Raw genomic sequence first — 19,322 nt, 5'->3', positions numbered from 1 at the left:
CTACAGCACGTGTGCAAATTGCTTAGGGCTGGTTAAGGTGTCTACACCCAGGCTGAGAAATACCTGAGGGAGCATTAAGTCCATTTAAGCTGCTTCTTCTCCTCCTTTTTTCTTTTTGTTGAAGTACTGCTGACTGTGGTTTACGTTTGCTGCCTTTTAATTTTATACCAAAATAAAGCAGAATGGGGATTACAAGGCCATTTTCTTGCTTTACAGTGCTGTTCTCCCTCTGGATTTCCCCACCCTTGATCTGGATGAGGCCTGAGGTGGCTCCAGGAGCAGTGAGCTTACCGAGAAGGTGTAGAGCTGCTGGACTTCCCTGTCCACAGGCTGCAGCAGGGTGAGGTAGCGGGTGATGCCACTGGGAGTCACAGTGAAAAACGTGTTGTAATCGTTCAGAAAGAGATGAAGCTGGGGATCCTTGGTCTTGAACAATATTTTAAGAAGAGCATTTTATTATAAATTCATAGATACCAATACATTTCCAATTACTCAATGCAAGTGCTTGTTTTAGTTGAAACCTAAATAAGCAGAAAGTAAAAATACTGTGACTAAGTGAATCTACAATATTTTAAAAAAAAATCCAAAACTGTAAAAAGTAACACTGCTGAGCTAAAAATCTAATTTTCCTGATGGAGAATGTATTAAAACTCCACTTTAACCTATGGAGTAAGTAAACCCAATGGTAAATAAATACCTGTCTCTCTTAATTTTAGACGTTGCTTTTTTTCCTTAGAAAAAGAATTTTTAAGCCAAATGTAAAGCAACAACATAAGGCACAAGACTCAAGCATTTGCCTTTAATCATATTAAAAACTAAACAAAACCTAACTTGATGAATAGAGCAATAAAACACTTGGGCTGATGCAATGAAACGAGATAATCCTATGTGTTGAAGCTTATCACTGAATGGATGCTGCTCATAGATCCTCTTTATGTCTTGAATAGAATAAAAATTTATTGATGCAGATTTATGAATCTCAGTTGATTGTGAGTAAACCACAGTAAATCAACTGTGGTTTAACTTTAAATAGGAAGTAACATTTTAAGGTAAAGAGAAGAGAAAAAAATGAAACAGAACAAGCAAGTCAAGGCATTGTAAACTGGTTCCTGCTGGCTTCCAAAGGCTAGGAATGCAGGCTCCAGGTGAGGATGGCTCCATGGACAACTGGGCAAGCACCAGGAGTGGTGCAGCAGTTCCAATGCTGTGTGCAAAACCATGTTGCAGCGTGAGAGATCCTGAGCAACCAGCACGGACTCAGCCTTCCCCTTCCATCCTGCCTCCTGGCATGGCTGGCAGATTTAAACAGCATGGGGAAGAAGAATGAAACGTCTGCTGGGGAAAATGAATTTTGGGACAAACAAAATCTCAGCTAACAGAAAGGGGAGGAATGATCCTGCCCCAGACAGAACGAGAAGTTATGACTGTATTCACAGGGAATAGAGCAGATTAATTAAAAGTCCAGAACCTCAAGCCAGTCCCTTCCAGTGTGAAGCTATCTGATGGATCCAAAGCTGCAAAATGGGCTTCCCAGCTTGGTCCTTCCCCTGCAGTCTGCTGGATGCCAGGACAGGCAAAAAGGGTGTTTAAGCTTCCTATGCCCTGGTGGTTCTGAAAAGACTTCTGGGATGTCCATGTTGTTGAAGTGACAGAAATGTAAATCTTGACCAGGATGAAAGATCTCAGAAATACCTTCTCCCATGTCTTTAAAGATGCTATTGAGTTATTAAAGTGATTATACTGCAAGGGTATATACTTGCAGTAATACTCTATACTGAAGTTAAGTTTTAAAATAAATTACATTATCTTTTATTGCCTACAGTATCCCAAATAACACATCTGTGTCCTTGTATGTAATCTGATTAATTTAACCTGACTTAATGTGCTGCTCTGGGACATAAGTTATCCAGTTTATTTCTGCTCTATGAAGTGAGATTATAGAGGAAGAAGGCAAACGGGAGCAGGCAAAATACAAAAGGCTGGGAGATGAGTCCTATAAAAAGTGTTTCAAACTGCTCAAAATAATGTGGAGATGAGGAATCAGGGGACCACTACCATGAATAACATCTAACACACAATTCAGTGGCTGCACAAGACATAACTTTAAATTATTTTTACTGGCTACCTTTCAACATAATTCTACAGAAGCTGCCCCATGCAGAGCAGGACAGGCAACAGGCATAAATGGCTGAATTCAATACATTATCCAAAAAGTAGAAGCATAGAATGGTGAAGCTTGGAAAGGACCTTCAAGATCATCAGGGTCCAAGCTCTCTGCTATGAGCAGGGACTGCTCCCACCAGACCAGGCTGCACAAGCCCCATCCAACCTGGCCTTCAACACCTCCAGGGATGGGGCAGCCACAGCTTCTCTGAGCAACCTATTCCATTGCCTCACTATCCTCATAGTGAAGAATTTATTCATTATGTCTAACTTAATCTCTCCTTTTTCAGTTTAAAACCACTACCCCTTGTCCTCTCACTGCTCTCTCTGGTGAAAAGCCCCTCCCCAGCTTTCCTGGAGCCCCTTCAGGCACTGGATTAGCACGATGATGTCTGTCCCTGAACGTTTTCTCAATCTGAACCTAAAATGCTTCTAGAAGGTTAACTTCTGCCCTGTCACTGTCATCCCTATGTTGTTTAAAAAAAGAAAACAGACCTCTGGAAAGTTCCCCCAACCCCTCCAGGATAGCAGGCAGGAGCACTGGAGCGAACTCCAACATGCACTGAGAGTCAGAATGAACAACCACAAGGACAGACCAGCACAACAGGAGGAGAAGGAAAAACCTATACAGTGATTTGGGTTGGAAGGGACCTTAAGGATCATCTCCTTGCAACCCCCCTGCACGGGTAGGGACACAATTTCAGCAATCCAAAATACTCTAAAGCACAGGTTTTGGAAGGCTAAGATGATACTATTTAAATGAGGAAGCATTTCAGTTGCTGAAAGCTCCATGAAAGAAATACCAGAGTGTTTCAAATGAGTGGTTTCCTGTTGCCTAAAGCTTTGCTGCAACTATGCCAGCTTTCAGCAAAATTAAAATTCATTTTATAGCTATGCAAATGGAAAGCCCTTTTTTCGTGAAAAATTACAGAAGGTAATTGCCAATAATTGTTCACTTTGTAGACAACATAAAATCAGTCAAAAATTTAATTTACAAAAACCCCGGTTAGTTGTCACAGTTCTTGCTTGTCATGTTGTTCTGAACACTAATAAAACATTATTTTTTTCCCCCTTAATTTGTTCTTGAGAGAAACCACCAGTGATGGAGATTCCAAAGTCATCTGTCCTATTCCTCAGCTATTCTTGTATTAGAGACTTTTTCCTCACATGTGAGCTAAACCAGTGCCTACTTCTACTGCCTTCCATGCATGTCAGACCTCTAAAGAAACTGGTTTTCTTCATCTTGGCACTGCTATGCTTCTAAATTTTTATCACATTTTATGCTGAAAAGAAGGTCTGCTCAACTTAACTGTGAACATTTTATGTGGCAGACAGTGTGAGAGAATACAATTGTGGGGAAAAAATCCACCTATGTTGCCAAAATTCTTTTCAACGTTTGGATTTTTTAAAACTTTTTAATTTGGGGACTGGATTTAAGAGTTGTGATTTCTGACTGCATTACTGAGTTGTGTAACTTGCCTCTACAAATTTTTTAGCATGTCATTTTAAGTAGAAAACCATCAGAATTCACACAAAAGAGTGTACATGCAACCTGCAAGGACCATTTCAAGCACGTAGTTCAAACCTGATATAGTTGCATACTTCCAGCTGACTAGTAGGTACTCTTTAAATTAAAAAAGAGACCTTTTGTAATAATTAATATTTCTATTACATAGAAATATTATTAATAGACATATTATTATTTAATGAACATAAAGCAATCACAGAGTAACCATGGTACCACTTCATGCCCTAAATGAATTTGGTCCAATGTGTTTAAAGGGCTCTTTGCAGGCTTCACAAAACAAGTGACAGTCCCAGACTCAGAGGAACAACAACAGGGCAGAGAAAAATGGAGCATGACAGAAGGAAACAAATAAACCACACAATCCAAACAACAAGTCATTTTGCAACCATAATACCCAATACCTACTGGAAAGGCACCTGGTGCAACCTACAAAGAAAACCATGTGATACAAAATGAATACAAGAAAAGCAACACAACCCTGATACTGCTGGACACCATCAAAGCAGTACACTTGGGGAAAAATTGGTTACAGACAAAAACACAATCAAATGAGACACAGAAAGTGCTCCAATGATCCCCTAATAAACAAAGCTTGGGTTTGACTTTATTCTGCTTGAAAACCTCTGGAGAAGTTCCTAAAAATCTGAAAGACTGTGTGGATGTTTAACACTATGCTCCTGCCCTCCTAGAAGGGCTTACAGCTCTTTCTAAAGCCAAGGGTTTTCTACAATTTCCTTAAATTACACCAAAATTACATGCTGTTCTCCAGAATTAGCAGACAATGACACATACGCTGTATGTGTTTCACCATCCCCCAAGACTTTTTATAGGGAATGTGTTTGGCTGATAAATTCTCCAGGGTAGCCAGAACAAGCTTCAAGAGCATAAGAACTGTTTGTTCTTCCCAATTGCTAGCACAGGCTTGTCTCAAAAAACTTGTATTAATAACTAAGAAAATTTACTGACACATCTTGCTTTTCTGACATTCTTCAAGTGGAGGATGATCCTCACTAAAACTCCTGTGGAGGAGAGTTTTGTTGAAGAGATGTTTTCAGCATTTGGCCTCCTTATTTCTAGGTGAGGCAGAAAATATTTTCCACTCATGTCCTTCTTTGAAGAAAAAATCTGAGATTTCCAGTTTTTACTTCTTTATTCTTTCAATCCCCACCAAAACCTCTGCAGTCCCTGCCTAAAGCCAGGGCTGAGGCACAAGCGTGACCATAATAAAGTCAGGAGTTAAAAAGCACTGGACACTTACTAGGCTTTGTCCATCCAAGGTACAAATGATTGAAAACCCAACAGAACAGCTTTGAAAAAAGCATTTTCGGTTCGTCATAAAAATGAGCCACACGTGGGAGAGGGCAGGAAAGAAATGTCAGCATCTTCAGTGCTTCCACTAATTAGCAACTGCTTTTGTTTTAAACAGAAAACAAATTCCTTGAGGGCTCCAAAGAACTCAAAGAGAGAAAGAATAGCTTCAGGAGGCAGAAAACATTAGATATTCATGCCACACAAATAAAGGAAAAAATACAATGATTCAATGTTAAGATTGTTGGTTTTCCTTATGAAGCAGAAAGATTCAGAGAAGAAAAGCCCTGTTTTTATAAATCCTAATAGAAGAGATGCAGACTTTTAGCTTTGCCTTTCACTTCTGTTTGTTTTAATAATGATATTAATGGGCTGGTACATTTTGAAAGCATATTTCCTCAATTATTATTTGGTAATGTGACTATTAGAGTGTCACAGAAGTGCTATACAGGGACAGCAGCATTATGAGAACTCTTCTCTTGAGAGAACATTGTCTGCAAAACAAGTAGCAGTGAAAGATGTAGGCAATCAAGCAAATACTAGAGAAAAACACTTCAGTATTTAAAATGCTTCAGTACTTCAAGATTAAAAAAAATCCATAACTTTTCCTTATCTGAATAATATAATTGGAAATACATACCCTGCATTTGTAGTTACATTTTAAAGTTATTTTATCCATTCTTTGCTCTGACCTCTTGGGTTGCTGCAGGGACACCTTTATGTAAAACAATAATTCTTTGAAGTTTCCCACAAGGTCTCTGGAAGCACTTTACAGACAATGGAAGCAGAAACCAAGAAATGGTCTGGTTGAAAAGGATCTGGAGAGGAATCTATGGAAACAGCTGGCCTGCATCATGTTCCACTGCCCAGGGGGCTGCATCCTGTAGGCATTTGCAGAAACATCAGCCTTCCTGCACAGGTGCTTTTCCAATGCCTGCTGGGACACATTCAGTGCTTTTGAGCACTGTGCTGGCACACCTCACAAACATGACATCCATTTTGTGTGCTAATGAGCGAGGCACAAGTGACCTTACACCCTGAGTCTATCCATCAAGACACGGCGTGTGGTGTCAGTAAACACCTTGGGAGCCAAGTAGCACGGAATGGGTGGGAATGCTGATCAGCTGCTTCCAAGTTGGAGCGCAAATTCTGGCCTTCATTTCTCTCTCTTTTTAAGAGGGATTCAACAGTGTTTGCCATACAAGGCAGTGAAGTGGTTACTGTGTAGCTTCTTCACCAACCCTAATCCTCAGAGCTGAAGAAATTAGTGCTCTGGCAGGGCAGCAAAGAGCAGGGAAGGGAGTGGCTCGGGAAGCTGTGTGTAAACAGCACTCACATCACACTGTTCAAATTCCTCATCTCAGCTTTGGTTTACTCAAGTCTTTAGGTACTCGTGTGGCTTAATTTAATTTATGCCATTTAAACAAACCACTTAATTATGTCAGCGCTTGGCAGTGCTGCTCTAGTTAAAGGTCTGTTTGCAAAGTCACATCTATAAATTCATTTTTGGAAGGCTTATAACAGGACCCTATTATAATTCTCACAAGGTTTAAATTTAGAATATGTTTTGGTTTTTTCTTGAGGTTTGCAGTTAAGATGACCACTTTTTCTTCATGAATTTATCTGAGGACAGGGAGTTATTTTAATATGAAATATGAGTATAATCTCCACTGATTTGTCATTTAGAAGACTGAATACATTAAGTTTAGCCATTGTTGGTATGGGAAACTAATATGCACAAGCACCTAGAGAATCAGTGTCACCTTCTCATCAGCCATCCCTACTTCCTAAACTCATTTACCAAGATACAATGAAGCCATCAGAACATTAACACCGACAGAAATTAATAAGCATTACCAGTGCATACTAATGCACCTTAAGCTAACACCTAGGTCTCAAAATCAAGCCTTTCTGCCACATCATTTCCCATTCTAGAAACCCTTGGCAGTTACTCCCAACACAAACATTACCCCTTTTAAATAATAAACAAAAATAATTCACAGAAAAACTTTTGGCTTTCACTTTGTATCATGTGACTGAACTAGATTTTCACTAACATAACCAAACTCATGTTATCCATTACTCAATGACAATAAGAAAAAAGATGGAAAACAACCACATGAAATAGGAAATATTTTTGCCTTTGAATGGCAATGCCCTGTGACTATGCAATTTCAGGTCTTTTTTAACAACCTCCAATCAGCTGCATAAACCAACTTGTGTTCAAGAATGACAACATTGTTTTTTATAGTCTTTGGGTACAGATAATTTAAGTTGCATTAGTGCTCTCAACTCAAATATCCGCTGTAGATTGGTCAGGTTTTTTATTATTAGTGATGCAATTAAATCGACAAACATTTGGGCCACACCTATGTTGAAAATCCTAGTGCAGACAGACACAAGTATATGAATATCCCACCCTGTTCAATACCCAAGTATTGAGATAACTGCATGGGAATGTGCTAATGTGCTACAGGGAAGGTACAGCAATAAAATGTGAAGCCCTATGGTCAAACTGCTTGTTTCAGAGCCCCTCTCAAAACCTGGTGTTGAACTTGCCAGTCACAGAAAGCACTTTTGTAGGGCAATATAAATACTAGGATTACATTACAATGTCATTAAGCAGTTTGCATTAAAGGAACAAATTACTCTTTAATGCAGAAGATTTCGTAATGAAATACTTGCAGTTGGAGAGTATGCAAATATTGTGTGCTATACTGATTACCTGGTAGTTACATGATTCATTCAGGCAGGCAGCCCAAGTTCAATGCTTAACAGTTCAAAGTAATGTTAATTTTCACTCTCCTGTATGTTCTGATATGTAGTTACAGCAAAGAACCTTGTATTATCAAATCTGCCTGTGACATCTTGTGGGAAGAGCTGTCCCACTGCCAGGGAAAGGTTAATTAGAGCACTGTTAACTACAACCTGAATACCCTCTGGAGGTTAATGAAGTCTTAAGTCTTTCTGTCATTACTTTAGTTGTGTCAGTGTCACCTACCAGGAAATAAGAGAGTCTTGAAAAATCCCACTGGCATGGGAAACTGCCACAAGAATTTACATATCTGAACTGTGACACTGAACAGTATTTAACTAAAACAGTTGCTTTGAACGACTTCAAGCACAAGTGATTCAGTCCCTCTTTCACCATCCATGACTTTAACTGCTCTGGGCTTTGTGTGCACACCAGGATTTTCCTTGGCCATTGCAGCTACAAAGCCTTGAGGGGAAACATCTCCAACCCCTGGAGCACAGGTGGACTTGCAGACAGGAGAAATACCAGCAGCACATTGTGGATTAGCAGTGAGGTTTTAGTACTAACTGGCAGTGGAGCAACCTGGGCAGAAATGGGTTCTCTAAAACCCTGCCCTGAATTTCAGGCCATACCTAATGCATCAGTCTAGTCTGCCCCTCTGCAGGTGACCAACAGCCTCCCTGCCCATGTCTGTAAAGGTGATATGCAGTCATGGGTGTTGTTAGGTGGGCAGCAACAGTGCCCTAAAATCCCAGATTTCTGTGCCAAACAGATATGCACCAAGGCATATTTGAACCAAGGGGTTTCACTAGTACTTTCATGAAGGTGTGGATAAAACAAAATAGACAGCAATTTGCTGAGGCTAAAAAGATGCCTGAATTTTTTCCTTGATACATGAGGATCACAGAACTAAAAGCAGCTGCCAGAGAAAATAGCTCAGATTGGTAGCCTGAAAAGGATTTAGAACTGTGGACAGTAACTCATGCAATTAGATTTCTGCTGTGTTTGGGCACACATTAACACAAGTGGATTTTATACAACAGCATCAGACAATGGATAGCAAACATAAACACATACTGATGCCTGCACAACTTTCTTATTCCTGTATTAAGCAACCTCCAAGATGCCATCAATTGGGTCAAAGAAGGAAACTGTTTTTAGCAAACCCAGTCCTGAGCAAGAGTCCTGCACAAGCAATGCACATCATCAGCAAAGCCTCATGATGACTGCCATGGGCATTTATTCCATAGGTTTCATCCAGCCCCTCAGAAAGCCACATTCAACATCCACCACTTCCACCTGCCTTCCAGCTGACTTTGAAGAATGCTCATAAATTGACTGAGATATTTTAATGGGTATTTCACATGAGTTTGGGCTTTGAATAGCTCCTTAGGACAATAAATTAACTCTACTGCAGACACTAATGGAGAAAGCTTCTTCTAGTGACAATGATCTCTTGTGGTTCTCAAAAATAATGAATTTGCTCATGTCAAAACAGAAACTTCCAGAGAGCAGACTGTTTTCAGACTATCATGCTAAGAACCTTATTAGTATTGGTAGAAACGAGAAATATTACTAGAAAATCTATGCCTACAGCTTAGCTTTCCTCACATATCTGAAGATAAAGAGGAGACCAAAAGAACAGAAACAAAAAAGAACAAAGGGGACAACTGGAGACACAACAGTAACTAGAGGAAAAAGAAAAGGTATAAAAAAAACACCTACCAGCAACAGCCTTGGCCAGAACAGAAGAAATGTCAGCCCTAAAGGCATGGATGGTACTGGTACTGCTTGGTTACTACTCTTTTGAAGACACTTAATTTTTACTGTGAGTACTATTAGGATCAAAGTCAGGGCAGAGCAAAGAATGGATTGACCTTTTAGCCTCCTGCTCTCCTATTCCTCCTCTTCCTGCTTTGTTCAAAATACTGCTTCCTTCCACTTTGAGCTCCCATTTCCCCACACTGTGTGGCAGATTCATCCTTCTCACCAAATTCTTTTTTTCCCCTTCCTTTTCACACTAAGCATTAATATTCTCTAACAGAACACAATTTGAAGTGGAGCTGAGGAAAACAGAGGTTAATTTTTCAGTTCAGATGCAATTTCAAATCTATTTGAACTCACAACAAAAACAAAGAAACTGTAAGAATGACATTACAAATCTTTTTTCAATTAATTGGTCAAAACAGTTTTGTCTCAATTTAAAAAAATGAAAAAAGAAAGAACTCTGAAAAGAATAAAAATGTCAACACCAGCAGGACACTAAAAGAACAAGAAACATACCTCCTCCACATCGTTGTCCAACACCACAATCTGTAGGGGAGAAGTGAGATTCCGGTTGTCTGAGATGGTTGTTCCCACTGGGGAGGATTCCAGGATGAAGCCCTCGTAGGTGGCTCTTGTGAAGAAAGGTTTCTGATTGTTCTCATCCAGGATTTCAATATGCAGGTTGGCAAAGGCAGGAAGAGGGTGGCCGTTGTCCTGTTCAGCCTGAAAAAACACCTTGTTTGTCACAGGCTCTCAGCCAAGTCAAACTACAAACAGTTACTAACTGGTGTGGGCTTGTATTGAAGGATTACAACCCAGTTATAAAAAACAAATAATAATGTAATAATAATCACCTTACTATGAAACTTGGAATCAGGAAAAAAAGAGATACAAAAAAGAATCAGGTAGGATATATGGGCATGAAGATTTTCAGTCACAATAACCTTTTGAGGAGCCCCAGCGAAACTCCGAACTATCCAGCACACACACACAAACATAGCTCCTCCAACTACCAATATTGAGAGCTTTGGAAAATCTTTGAAGGATGAAAGGAAACCGGAAACTGCTGATTGTACAGCAGAACCTACACCCACCCCAGCAAGAGAGCCAACACCAAAACATTATGATGGTACACATGGACTTGCTGCAGATTAGTGGAAGAGCACTTGTCCTGAATATGACTCCTTCTTCCTCTCTCCCAAGTACCATCTTTCTTGTGTTTGATGAGTGGGACTTTAGTTTAGCCTATTTTTGATATCCAGCAAAATTCTTTACATCAGTCAATAACCCCCACTTTTCCATGGCAATGCCTCACCTACCAAGATTCACTCACAGTGTCTCCTGATTTATTCTTGTTTTCAAACTTCCCAAACAGAAAAGCACTAACTGCCTGTTCCAGTGTGCAAACCTAATATAAATGTATGATGTTGCTTTCTTTTTTAAAAAAAAACAACACTATTTATTCCTAATTAAATAAGAGAAGTAAAAGACAATTGTTTTCTTTTGCTTGTAAAGAGCAAACCAGTTTTAATACAGTCCTGCACGTGTGCCTGCAGCAAGGCAAGAGTAGGGTACTATTGGGCAGCCTCCTGCTCCTGTGGCTTCTGTGCCAAAATCTGTAAGCACACAGCCCCTCAGACTGTGCCAGCAGTGCTCTGGTACCTCTCAGCAGGCATGGGAAATGTACTGTGCAATAAACTTCTCAGGCATTAAAACATTTCAGAAGAGAGAGAGCAGTACCTAAATTATTGTTGTTAACAGTACTTGTTGCTTACAGAGATTTTCTTTAATTCTGGTATGTCCCCTGTTTCTAACCAGATAATTTATCATTTTTCAAATCCAAAAATCCAGACAGATGCCCTTTTGAATTCATGAACTTGCTACATTTTCTTCTTTAGATGCTTGGGTGTTTTGGTTTGGGTTTTTTTAGGTTTTGTTTGGCAGGTGTGTGTTTGAGTTTTTGTGTACAAAGTATTAATTCTGTACAAGGGTTTGCTTTGTTTACCAAGAGACAAGAGTATGCTGCTGCTGCTGATAAATATTTCAAGTATAAAGAAGTATCAACATAAAAATGGTTATTTTTGTTCAAAGTAGGTGATTATACCTGTAGTAATTCTTAAGAAACATATTGAAAACACTCAGGTTTTAGCAAAATGTATTTTCCTCTCTAATATACACCATGATTACTAGTGACCAAGAGATGGGCAACACTGACACTGGCACAGATTTAAAAGCAACCACCAACCTGTTGGCTGTTTTCTGACTCCTGAGGTCAGATCTGGCATGTGTTTTTATGTAAGCAGCTGAAATTAATAGGGCTTTTCCTAGGAGATTAGTTTTTTGTTAATGAGACAAAACTCTCTTGAAGGAACTGAGAGTTCTGCTAGTTCAGTCACTGGCACATTACGGATTTCAGCAACCAGGGTGCAGGAAGCAACATACTTAACCACTGCTGGTCTTACACACATCTAGGACACAGGATACTACCAGTGATCAAACCCTTTATTGCCTCACATAAATCCTATCACAGTAAGTACATTTTTTTTTCAGCCAGGTTCAATTACTCTTACTCAAATAAAGGTATTTAAAAATCCAGTGTAGCAGTAGCTGGTGAGAGCACTGGAGACCAGACAAGTGACTCCCAAATATAATTTGCAAAACTGAGGGTTATCCTGGAGTCCTTGTTCTGCTGGATGAAAATGAACTTCACATGTAAAAACTGATGTCACCAAAATTACTTGGAAGTACTCTGTGTCCTGACACAGCAGGATGAAACTCCAAAAATGTCCTGATATGGAGAGTCTTTGCCTAAGGCTAATATACCAAAAGCATGGGGGGAAAAAAGTGTGATGAGGAGTTGCTAAAAAAGGAAAATGCAAATAACAGAGGCTGCCAATCTTCTGCAAAAGGGCTGCACTGAAGCCTTGCTTTAAAGCCAAATGAGCACAGCTCCATCCTGGGTTACAACAGGGAATATTCCCCTGTGCAGGGTGTTTGCTACATCAGCACCACAGTACTTCTAAAGCTGAAGACAGTTCTCTAAATTACAGATGGTCAAACACAAAGAAAGAAGTGTGCTCCTAAGGCTGGACTTTACATGTTAGGCCCTAGAGACCAAAATGACAAGGAAGAGGATTCTTTCCTCAGCGGGCACTTCAACTCAAAGTCACCTGAGCTTTGCAGGTGCTTTCCTTCAGTTTGGGTACAGTGGTCAAAATAATTCCCTTTGGCCGGTCCATCTGAGAATTTGGCAGAATTAGGCAGCTAATCCTTCATGAAGTCACAGTTGCTTCTCAACCACTTGTTGCCAGCAGCAAGTGTTCCTTGCAGCACCAGGACACATCTCAACAAGTGCTCAGCAGAAAGGCTACCATGTGAAAGCCACCACATCCATCTCCCCTCTGCTGCCATCTGATGAAGTTTGGTTTCTAAACACACCCGTATTTAGGAAAAAAGCCAAGCTTTGGAAACCACCAATGAAAGTGCTTCACAGACTCATAGAATCATTCTGGTTGTTAGAAACCTCTAAGCTCATTGAACCACTGCCTTTCCAGAACTGCCACTGCATCCCCAATATTTATGTGCAGCAAATGAAAAACCAGAATTCCATCTGAAGAAGATTCACAATATATCCAAAAATGGACCTTTTCTGATGGCTTTTCTGAGAGGTACCCGAGCTTCTTTTGTTCTTTTGCTGTTGGAAGTTACAGTGGGTTTAGAATGGATGCATCCACCTAAGCATGCTATGAAAACTTTACTGCCCGAATATATCAACCTAAAAAGGGCAGAGAAAACCTCAAGTGGGCTACTAGAACAGAGGGCAAGGAGAGAGCCACTGCCTGGCTGACAACAACCTCTGTGCATCCTCTAAGTCATGTCATTTTTTTGGTCTTGTTCCCTTTCCACAAACATCCCAGCAAGAACCATAAATTTTACAAATCCTGTTGTTGTAATTGCTTCCAGTCTTCCCCTCATCTCCTTTCTGAAGGCCACCAAAACCTGTCCTTCCCCTGCCATGGATTTCACCCTAGCTTTTCAAGAGATACAGTCAAAGAAGTATGAAAAAGCCTCTGGCATTTGATGGGTCACTGAAGGAGCTGCAGTACTGGAGAACTACAGGCAGGTTGCTTCAGATGTTCTATTTAATGCAAGAACAAGGAAAAGAGCTGAGGAACTTCAGACACTCAAACTTAACTTCCAGCTGTGAAGAAGACAGGATCATTATAGAGTATTTAAACCAATGTAATTATAAAAAGGAACAGTCCTCACAGATACAGAGAAGGAAGGTCAGGTGTGACAAAGCTGCTTCTTTTAAGTCCCTAACAGAATTGGGAGGTAAAGGTGAAACTAGAGACATAATTTATCTAGATTTAGGGTAAGCTTTAGGTTGTATATCACACACTGGATTAATTTACAAGGTCAGAAAGTACAGCATAAGGAAAGAACTACTGAAACAGACAAAATATTGGCTTAAGGACAAGAAGAACAGAATACCTTTTAGAACAGTGAAGAAATTTGACTTTACTGTCAATGAAGCTTGTGATGTGGCAGTGAAATGAAATTGGCACAAAATGTGTCTAGACACTATGCTAAAAAAAAAGCATCAGTGAGGCTTATGATACTGTGGTGCAATGAACAGTTATACTCAGAGCTGCCCACCTTTCCAAATCATGAATTGCTTTCTTCTTCCCTTCACGTAAAGGAAAAGCTAACTAATCAAGTCACTATGCTCACTTTTAAGTGATAGATGCTGAAGTTTTAAATGAAAATAATGTGTATTTACTGCACAAAGGAAATGTAGCTATTTCTGTAAATAGAATAGACACAATAGAATTTATGGATTTCATTATTTTCATTGCTTCAAGTGATGACACAATTTAGAGTCAATCTTAAATCACAATCAACTGGTATTCCTAGCATGTGTCTGTGACAGTGCTCTAAAGGCAAAGAAAAACATTTACCATAATGAGATGCTGCTAAAAATGAGGAAAACTTTCTACTTTCAACGTTCATGTGATAACCTGGGAGAGAGACTGATAAGAAGAAACATTTCATTGATGTAGAGGAAGGGGTTTGATTTTCCTGCATCCTTTTTTCTCTCCGTATTCACACGGGAAAGCATCACCTGAAGAAGAACAGAAATTTCCAGACTATTTAGACTACGTAGGCTTTTGTGACAGTGATAAGCCAGGAGAAGTAATTGAATACTGAGTTCATGTGAGGGATAAACATTTGAAAAGCCAATATAAAAAGCAGTTATTGTACTTAACACCATCCAGAGACACAGAGTAGTTCAACCAAACTAAGGATTTTGAAGATTTCATCATTGTCAAGAAGGATTGAGCAACTATTCGAGCAACTGTTTAACACATTTCTTCCATTCTAATCTGTCACCCCAAGTACAAAACCACTCTCATTTGTTCTGTTCATGTTCTACTTTGAGGCACAGCAATCACCTTTTTTCCCATTACTGCTAATACATCTCAACTGTTGTGCAAGATCATCAGAGGAGACCATCTTCAGTTGCATTTCAAAAGAGAGAGGAAGGAACGAGGCAGTTTAAGAACAAGTGGAAAGTATTTTTGAAAGATTTTGTCTTGCGGTTTATATTCTGCACTTCGTACTCAGAGAAATCTGAGAGAAAGCACCATGCTCAGAAAGATGAGATTTCTAACACACAGGTTGCTTTCCAGAGACCTACTCTATAGCAAACACTGTGAAGTTTTCTCAAAGTTCTTAACTGCTGCAGCCCAGACCTACTTCAAACTAGTAAGTCTTTATCATGCTGATTGAACTAAATGAACAAGGTGTTACTCATGGTGCTGGAATCCCTATGTGCCACCATTTTAAATTTTGGAAGAGCAAGGAAGAATAAACACAAATCCTTTTAAGTGCAGGAAAATTATTTGAGATACAGTGGAAGGGGGGAAATTAGAGCCACTCTGAATCAAGATAACTAAAAAGAGTCAACAGGTGCATGGACCCAAGAGATCAAAATAGGTTGAGAAGACCAGAACTGATATTATTAGAAAAACCTACCAAAACCAGCAAATACAAAGTTTCTCAAGTGGTGGAAAAAAGTCTGATAATTCAAGACTTTTAAGACTCAAAAAACATGGAGTTTGGACAGTTTCTGTAATAGCAATTCAGGAATTTTCAGTTTAGTGAGCCTCAGCTTATGCCTGTCTTCTCATTGCCTGCTAGCATTATTTTTTTTTTTTCCTGAAACTGATAATAATAAGAACAAAAGAAGAATTATACTAGATCAAACCAATAACCTACCCAGCACAAACCCACAGCTTCAGCCAAAGAGAAGCCTAGAGATGAACATAAGCAGCTCAGATTTCCCCAGATTTCTCTGTACATTAATATTTTTCTCTCAAAAGACAAACCAGCCTCCCCTTGAGCCCACGAGAGCTTCCAGTCCCCCACTGCTGTCTGTCACAGCACAACAACTGTATTAGATGAAGAACAACCTTATTTTGCCTGTTCTAAACTCATTTCACTTGGTAACTCCTAGCTCTTACATTGCAGGAGACAGTGAGCTATTAGTTCCTTGCCACTCCTAGGCTGTGACACAATATTTTACAGGTGTCTACCATGTCTTCTTCCTTCCTCACTTGCTATGAACCTACTTCAGTTTTGCTCTGTCCTTCCAGTGAGTGACCAAAGCTGTGCCCTGTGGTCAAAACAGATGAACAGCCTGTACCTGTGCAGCACCACAGCATTTTTCCTCTGTTCTGTTCTGTCCTTCTTACTAATTTCTAATATTCAATTTGCCTTTATTTTCACAGATCACAGATCACTGAGCTACGGTCACACACAGTTATCATAGTTAGAATGCCAGGATCTCGTTCCCAAGTCAAGCCAGAACACATGACTGTGTGATAGGTAAAGCTCTCACAGCCTTTCTGGGCCAGCATAACCATAAGCCACCCCCAGCCAAGTGTCTGTATCCCAGTGCACACAGCATAGCAGCAGATTTTGGCCTACTCTGAGATCTGCTTGGCAGGATCCCACTGAATACAGCCTGGGAGAGAAGCAGGGTGTAGAAGAGCTGATTGTCTTTCAAAAATCATCTTCTCCAAGCCCAAAAATGATCTGTCTACACAAGCAGGATATCAAGGAAAGTTGGCAGGAGATCTGTGTATATAGACAAGGAGCTCCTGACAGAACTCAGACCTAAAAATGAAGCCTATACAAATTGGAACCAGGGACAGGTAATGCAGGATGACTAGAGAAACACTGTCTAAGCATTCAAGTTAATGTGCAGATTTAGAAAAGCCAAAGGTCACCTGGAACTTAATGACAACAAGAAAGGCTTCTCCAAGTACCTCAGTGCAAAAAGACTGGTGCTGAGGGGGACAGGGCAAGAGAGGACAGGGGAAAGGTGACAATACTCAATGGGATTGTCTTCTCAGCCTCTACAGGTAAGACCTGTCTTCAGCAATCTCCATTCTTGAGACCCACAGAAAAGTCTGAAGTAAGAAAGACAGATGAGGATTAGTTTAGGGATGTATTTAGACACACTAGACATCAGTTAATCCATGGAATCTGATGGGATGCACTCACATGCTAAGAGAGCTGGCCAATGTTAATGTAAGTCTCCTCTGTACTAGAAAAGTTCATGGCAATTAAGAGAGGTTGCTGAGGTCTTGAAAAAAAACAAACACCACTTCTGTCTTCAAGAAGGACAAGAAGAAAGATTCAGGGAACCACAGACCAGTCAACTTTACGTCAATGCTAGGGAATGTCATGGTGGAGCAAATAATTCCAGAAAACATTTTCAAAAGTATGAAGTGCTGTGTTTGATAACCTGTTTTTTAAAAACTGGTCATTTAGCCTTGCCCTCTGCACTTGCCTGTAGCTGGAAAAAATCCCGAGTCTCCTTGTACTTCCACTCTGAAGAGCAACCAGTCTTTGTTCCATGAACAGACCATACACAACATGGTATATATGCACTCTATGTTCAGCCTTCAAAGTGCACATTTTTCCACAGTTTGGTGCTGAGACTGCTGCTGAAGCTAATCCTGCTTTTCATGTAAAGCAGTAAGTTTTGAAGAGCCTCAAGAGCAATGGCGGGGGGGAGGGGGGATCAATGAAGTTCCCAACAGGAACAGAGAAACCAATTAACCTACAGGGCATGTAGTAGGAGAGCATCACTTTCTGTCATTTCTGCTGAGATCCATATCAGAGAAAATCATGTACATTGCCAAGGGCTTAACTACTCCAGAACAGCTGATACATGTCCTGGGAGCATCTCTCTTATCCAAAGCACCTCCACCAGAAAGACAAAGTGGCCTTTCCAGCTCCTGGGAGGTTCCTTCAGATGGGCAGGAGGAACAGGCACAGAAATTCATGCCATGCCATTATCACAATAGTACTCATGTTACCAAACACGTGAAGCAGAGGTTGGTGCCTTCTATCTGTAGCCAGGCTTCACACACCACCTTCCTTCCCTACTCTGGAATTTGGTCTGGCCGACACCCAGGCTCAGTCTCTGCACTCATACTCCAAGCAAGCACTTCTCCAAACCTCCTGTGCCCACTCACAGCCTATAGAATCCCAGAGCCAAATCAACAGGGGAAGCCCTCTGAAGGGCTCCATTTAAAGCTGCAAACCTGGAGAGTAACCAGAGGAGATATCACTGCTGGGAAGTTCAACATCACTTCTTGCACAATGGGATCCCAAGCCAATTTTCTGTAACACTGGAATTTCAAACAGTCTGTTCAGCTCTGACACATGGTGCTGACCTTCTATTAACACCTAAACAACACAGAAACACGGTCCCACTATAAAACTCTTTCTGTGTCATTATCTGCCACAAGGTTTACACCAGGTTAACTAAAACACTATCTGGACATAACAGGGTTTTGAGATAGGTACATAAGATAGGGAAAATACTCTCTAAGTGTATTCTTCAAAATATTCCACAGAGCTGCAGCATGGTGCTGAAGAGCATTTCTGTTACCAACACTGCTGGGAAGGTACCAAAAAACCCAAGCAACCATGACACAAAGCAATTCTTTTTGTAAGAGAGCTGTGGCTGTCTCCCCAAGAGCTGTATAACACTCCAATCCAAGGGAAAGTCTTATTACAAAGTCAGGCTACAAATGTTATTTGAAGCTGGGAAACTTAATTCTCCTCCTTTTTTGGTTTAAAATCTAATTTGAGATTTTATTGACAAGCTCAATTGACAGGAATCCTTCCCAATTTCCCAATGGCCCAAATACAATCCAATAAAACAGACAATGATTTAAGAATTAACCATACAGGCTGTATGAAAACCTACTCTAAAATGACATTATGAATTTCCTTTCCCTCGAACACAGGTGTCCACATGAGATTTACAAAACATTCCTCTATTTTTCCACCTCACATTACAATATTCCAAGTATTTTTAGTCACTGATACAAGTATTACTGTGCCATTAAAGACAGAAAATCAATTCTTGCAAGAGAAATAAAACTCCTACCCCAATTTTGCATCTGACATGCATGCATTTCCTTTGCACTGGAGAAAATCTGAGGTATTGATTGTTCTAGGTAAATAAGACAGCTTAGAGAGATGACATAAAGTGAATATTTCATTAGCCTCAAAATGCTTACAGTAATTTTTTCTGTTGTAACTCCTCCAGGTTTTGCTGCAATCCTGAATTAACATAATTTTTTATTTTTCCTTACTAGACACCAACCCACTGAAATATTGATGTGTTGGAGAAGCAGAGCTGACTTCTGGCACATCTTATAAACTGCTTAACAACAGCTACTCAGGAAACTCTTTCACTACCTCCTTTACTCT

General features: G+C 40.1%; 1 protein-coding gene across 1 annotated transcript in view; it reads right to left on the bottom strand.

The window, feature by feature from the left end:
- The window catches only part of PCDH15 (protocadherin-related 15), a gene marked incomplete at its 3' end in the record, with an annotated part of 234,661 nt that overhangs the window by 74,534 nt on the left and 140,805 nt on the right, over positions 1-19,322 (bottom strand). Inside the window, exons 11-12 of the mRNA XM_010002259.1 lie at positions 10,038-10,244; positions 292-426 (exon numbers count right to left, since the gene is read on the bottom strand). Coding sequence (XP_010000561.1) covers positions 292-426; positions 10,038-10,244 — 342 coding nt within the window. The remainder of the gene's footprint in view (positions 1-291; positions 427-10,037; positions 10,245-19,322) is intronic.

This window comes from Chaetura pelagica, unplaced genomic scaffold, assembly GCF_000747805.2.
Source record: "Chaetura pelagica isolate M959 unplaced genomic scaffold, ChaPel_1.0 scaffold517, whole genome shotgun sequence".
NCBI classification, from domain to species: Eukaryota; Metazoa; Chordata; class Aves; order Apodiformes; family Apodidae; genus Chaetura; species Chaetura pelagica.
The sequence above is the reverse complement of the archived record's forward strand: the minus strand, read 5'-3'. Positions and strand labels throughout refer to the sequence as shown.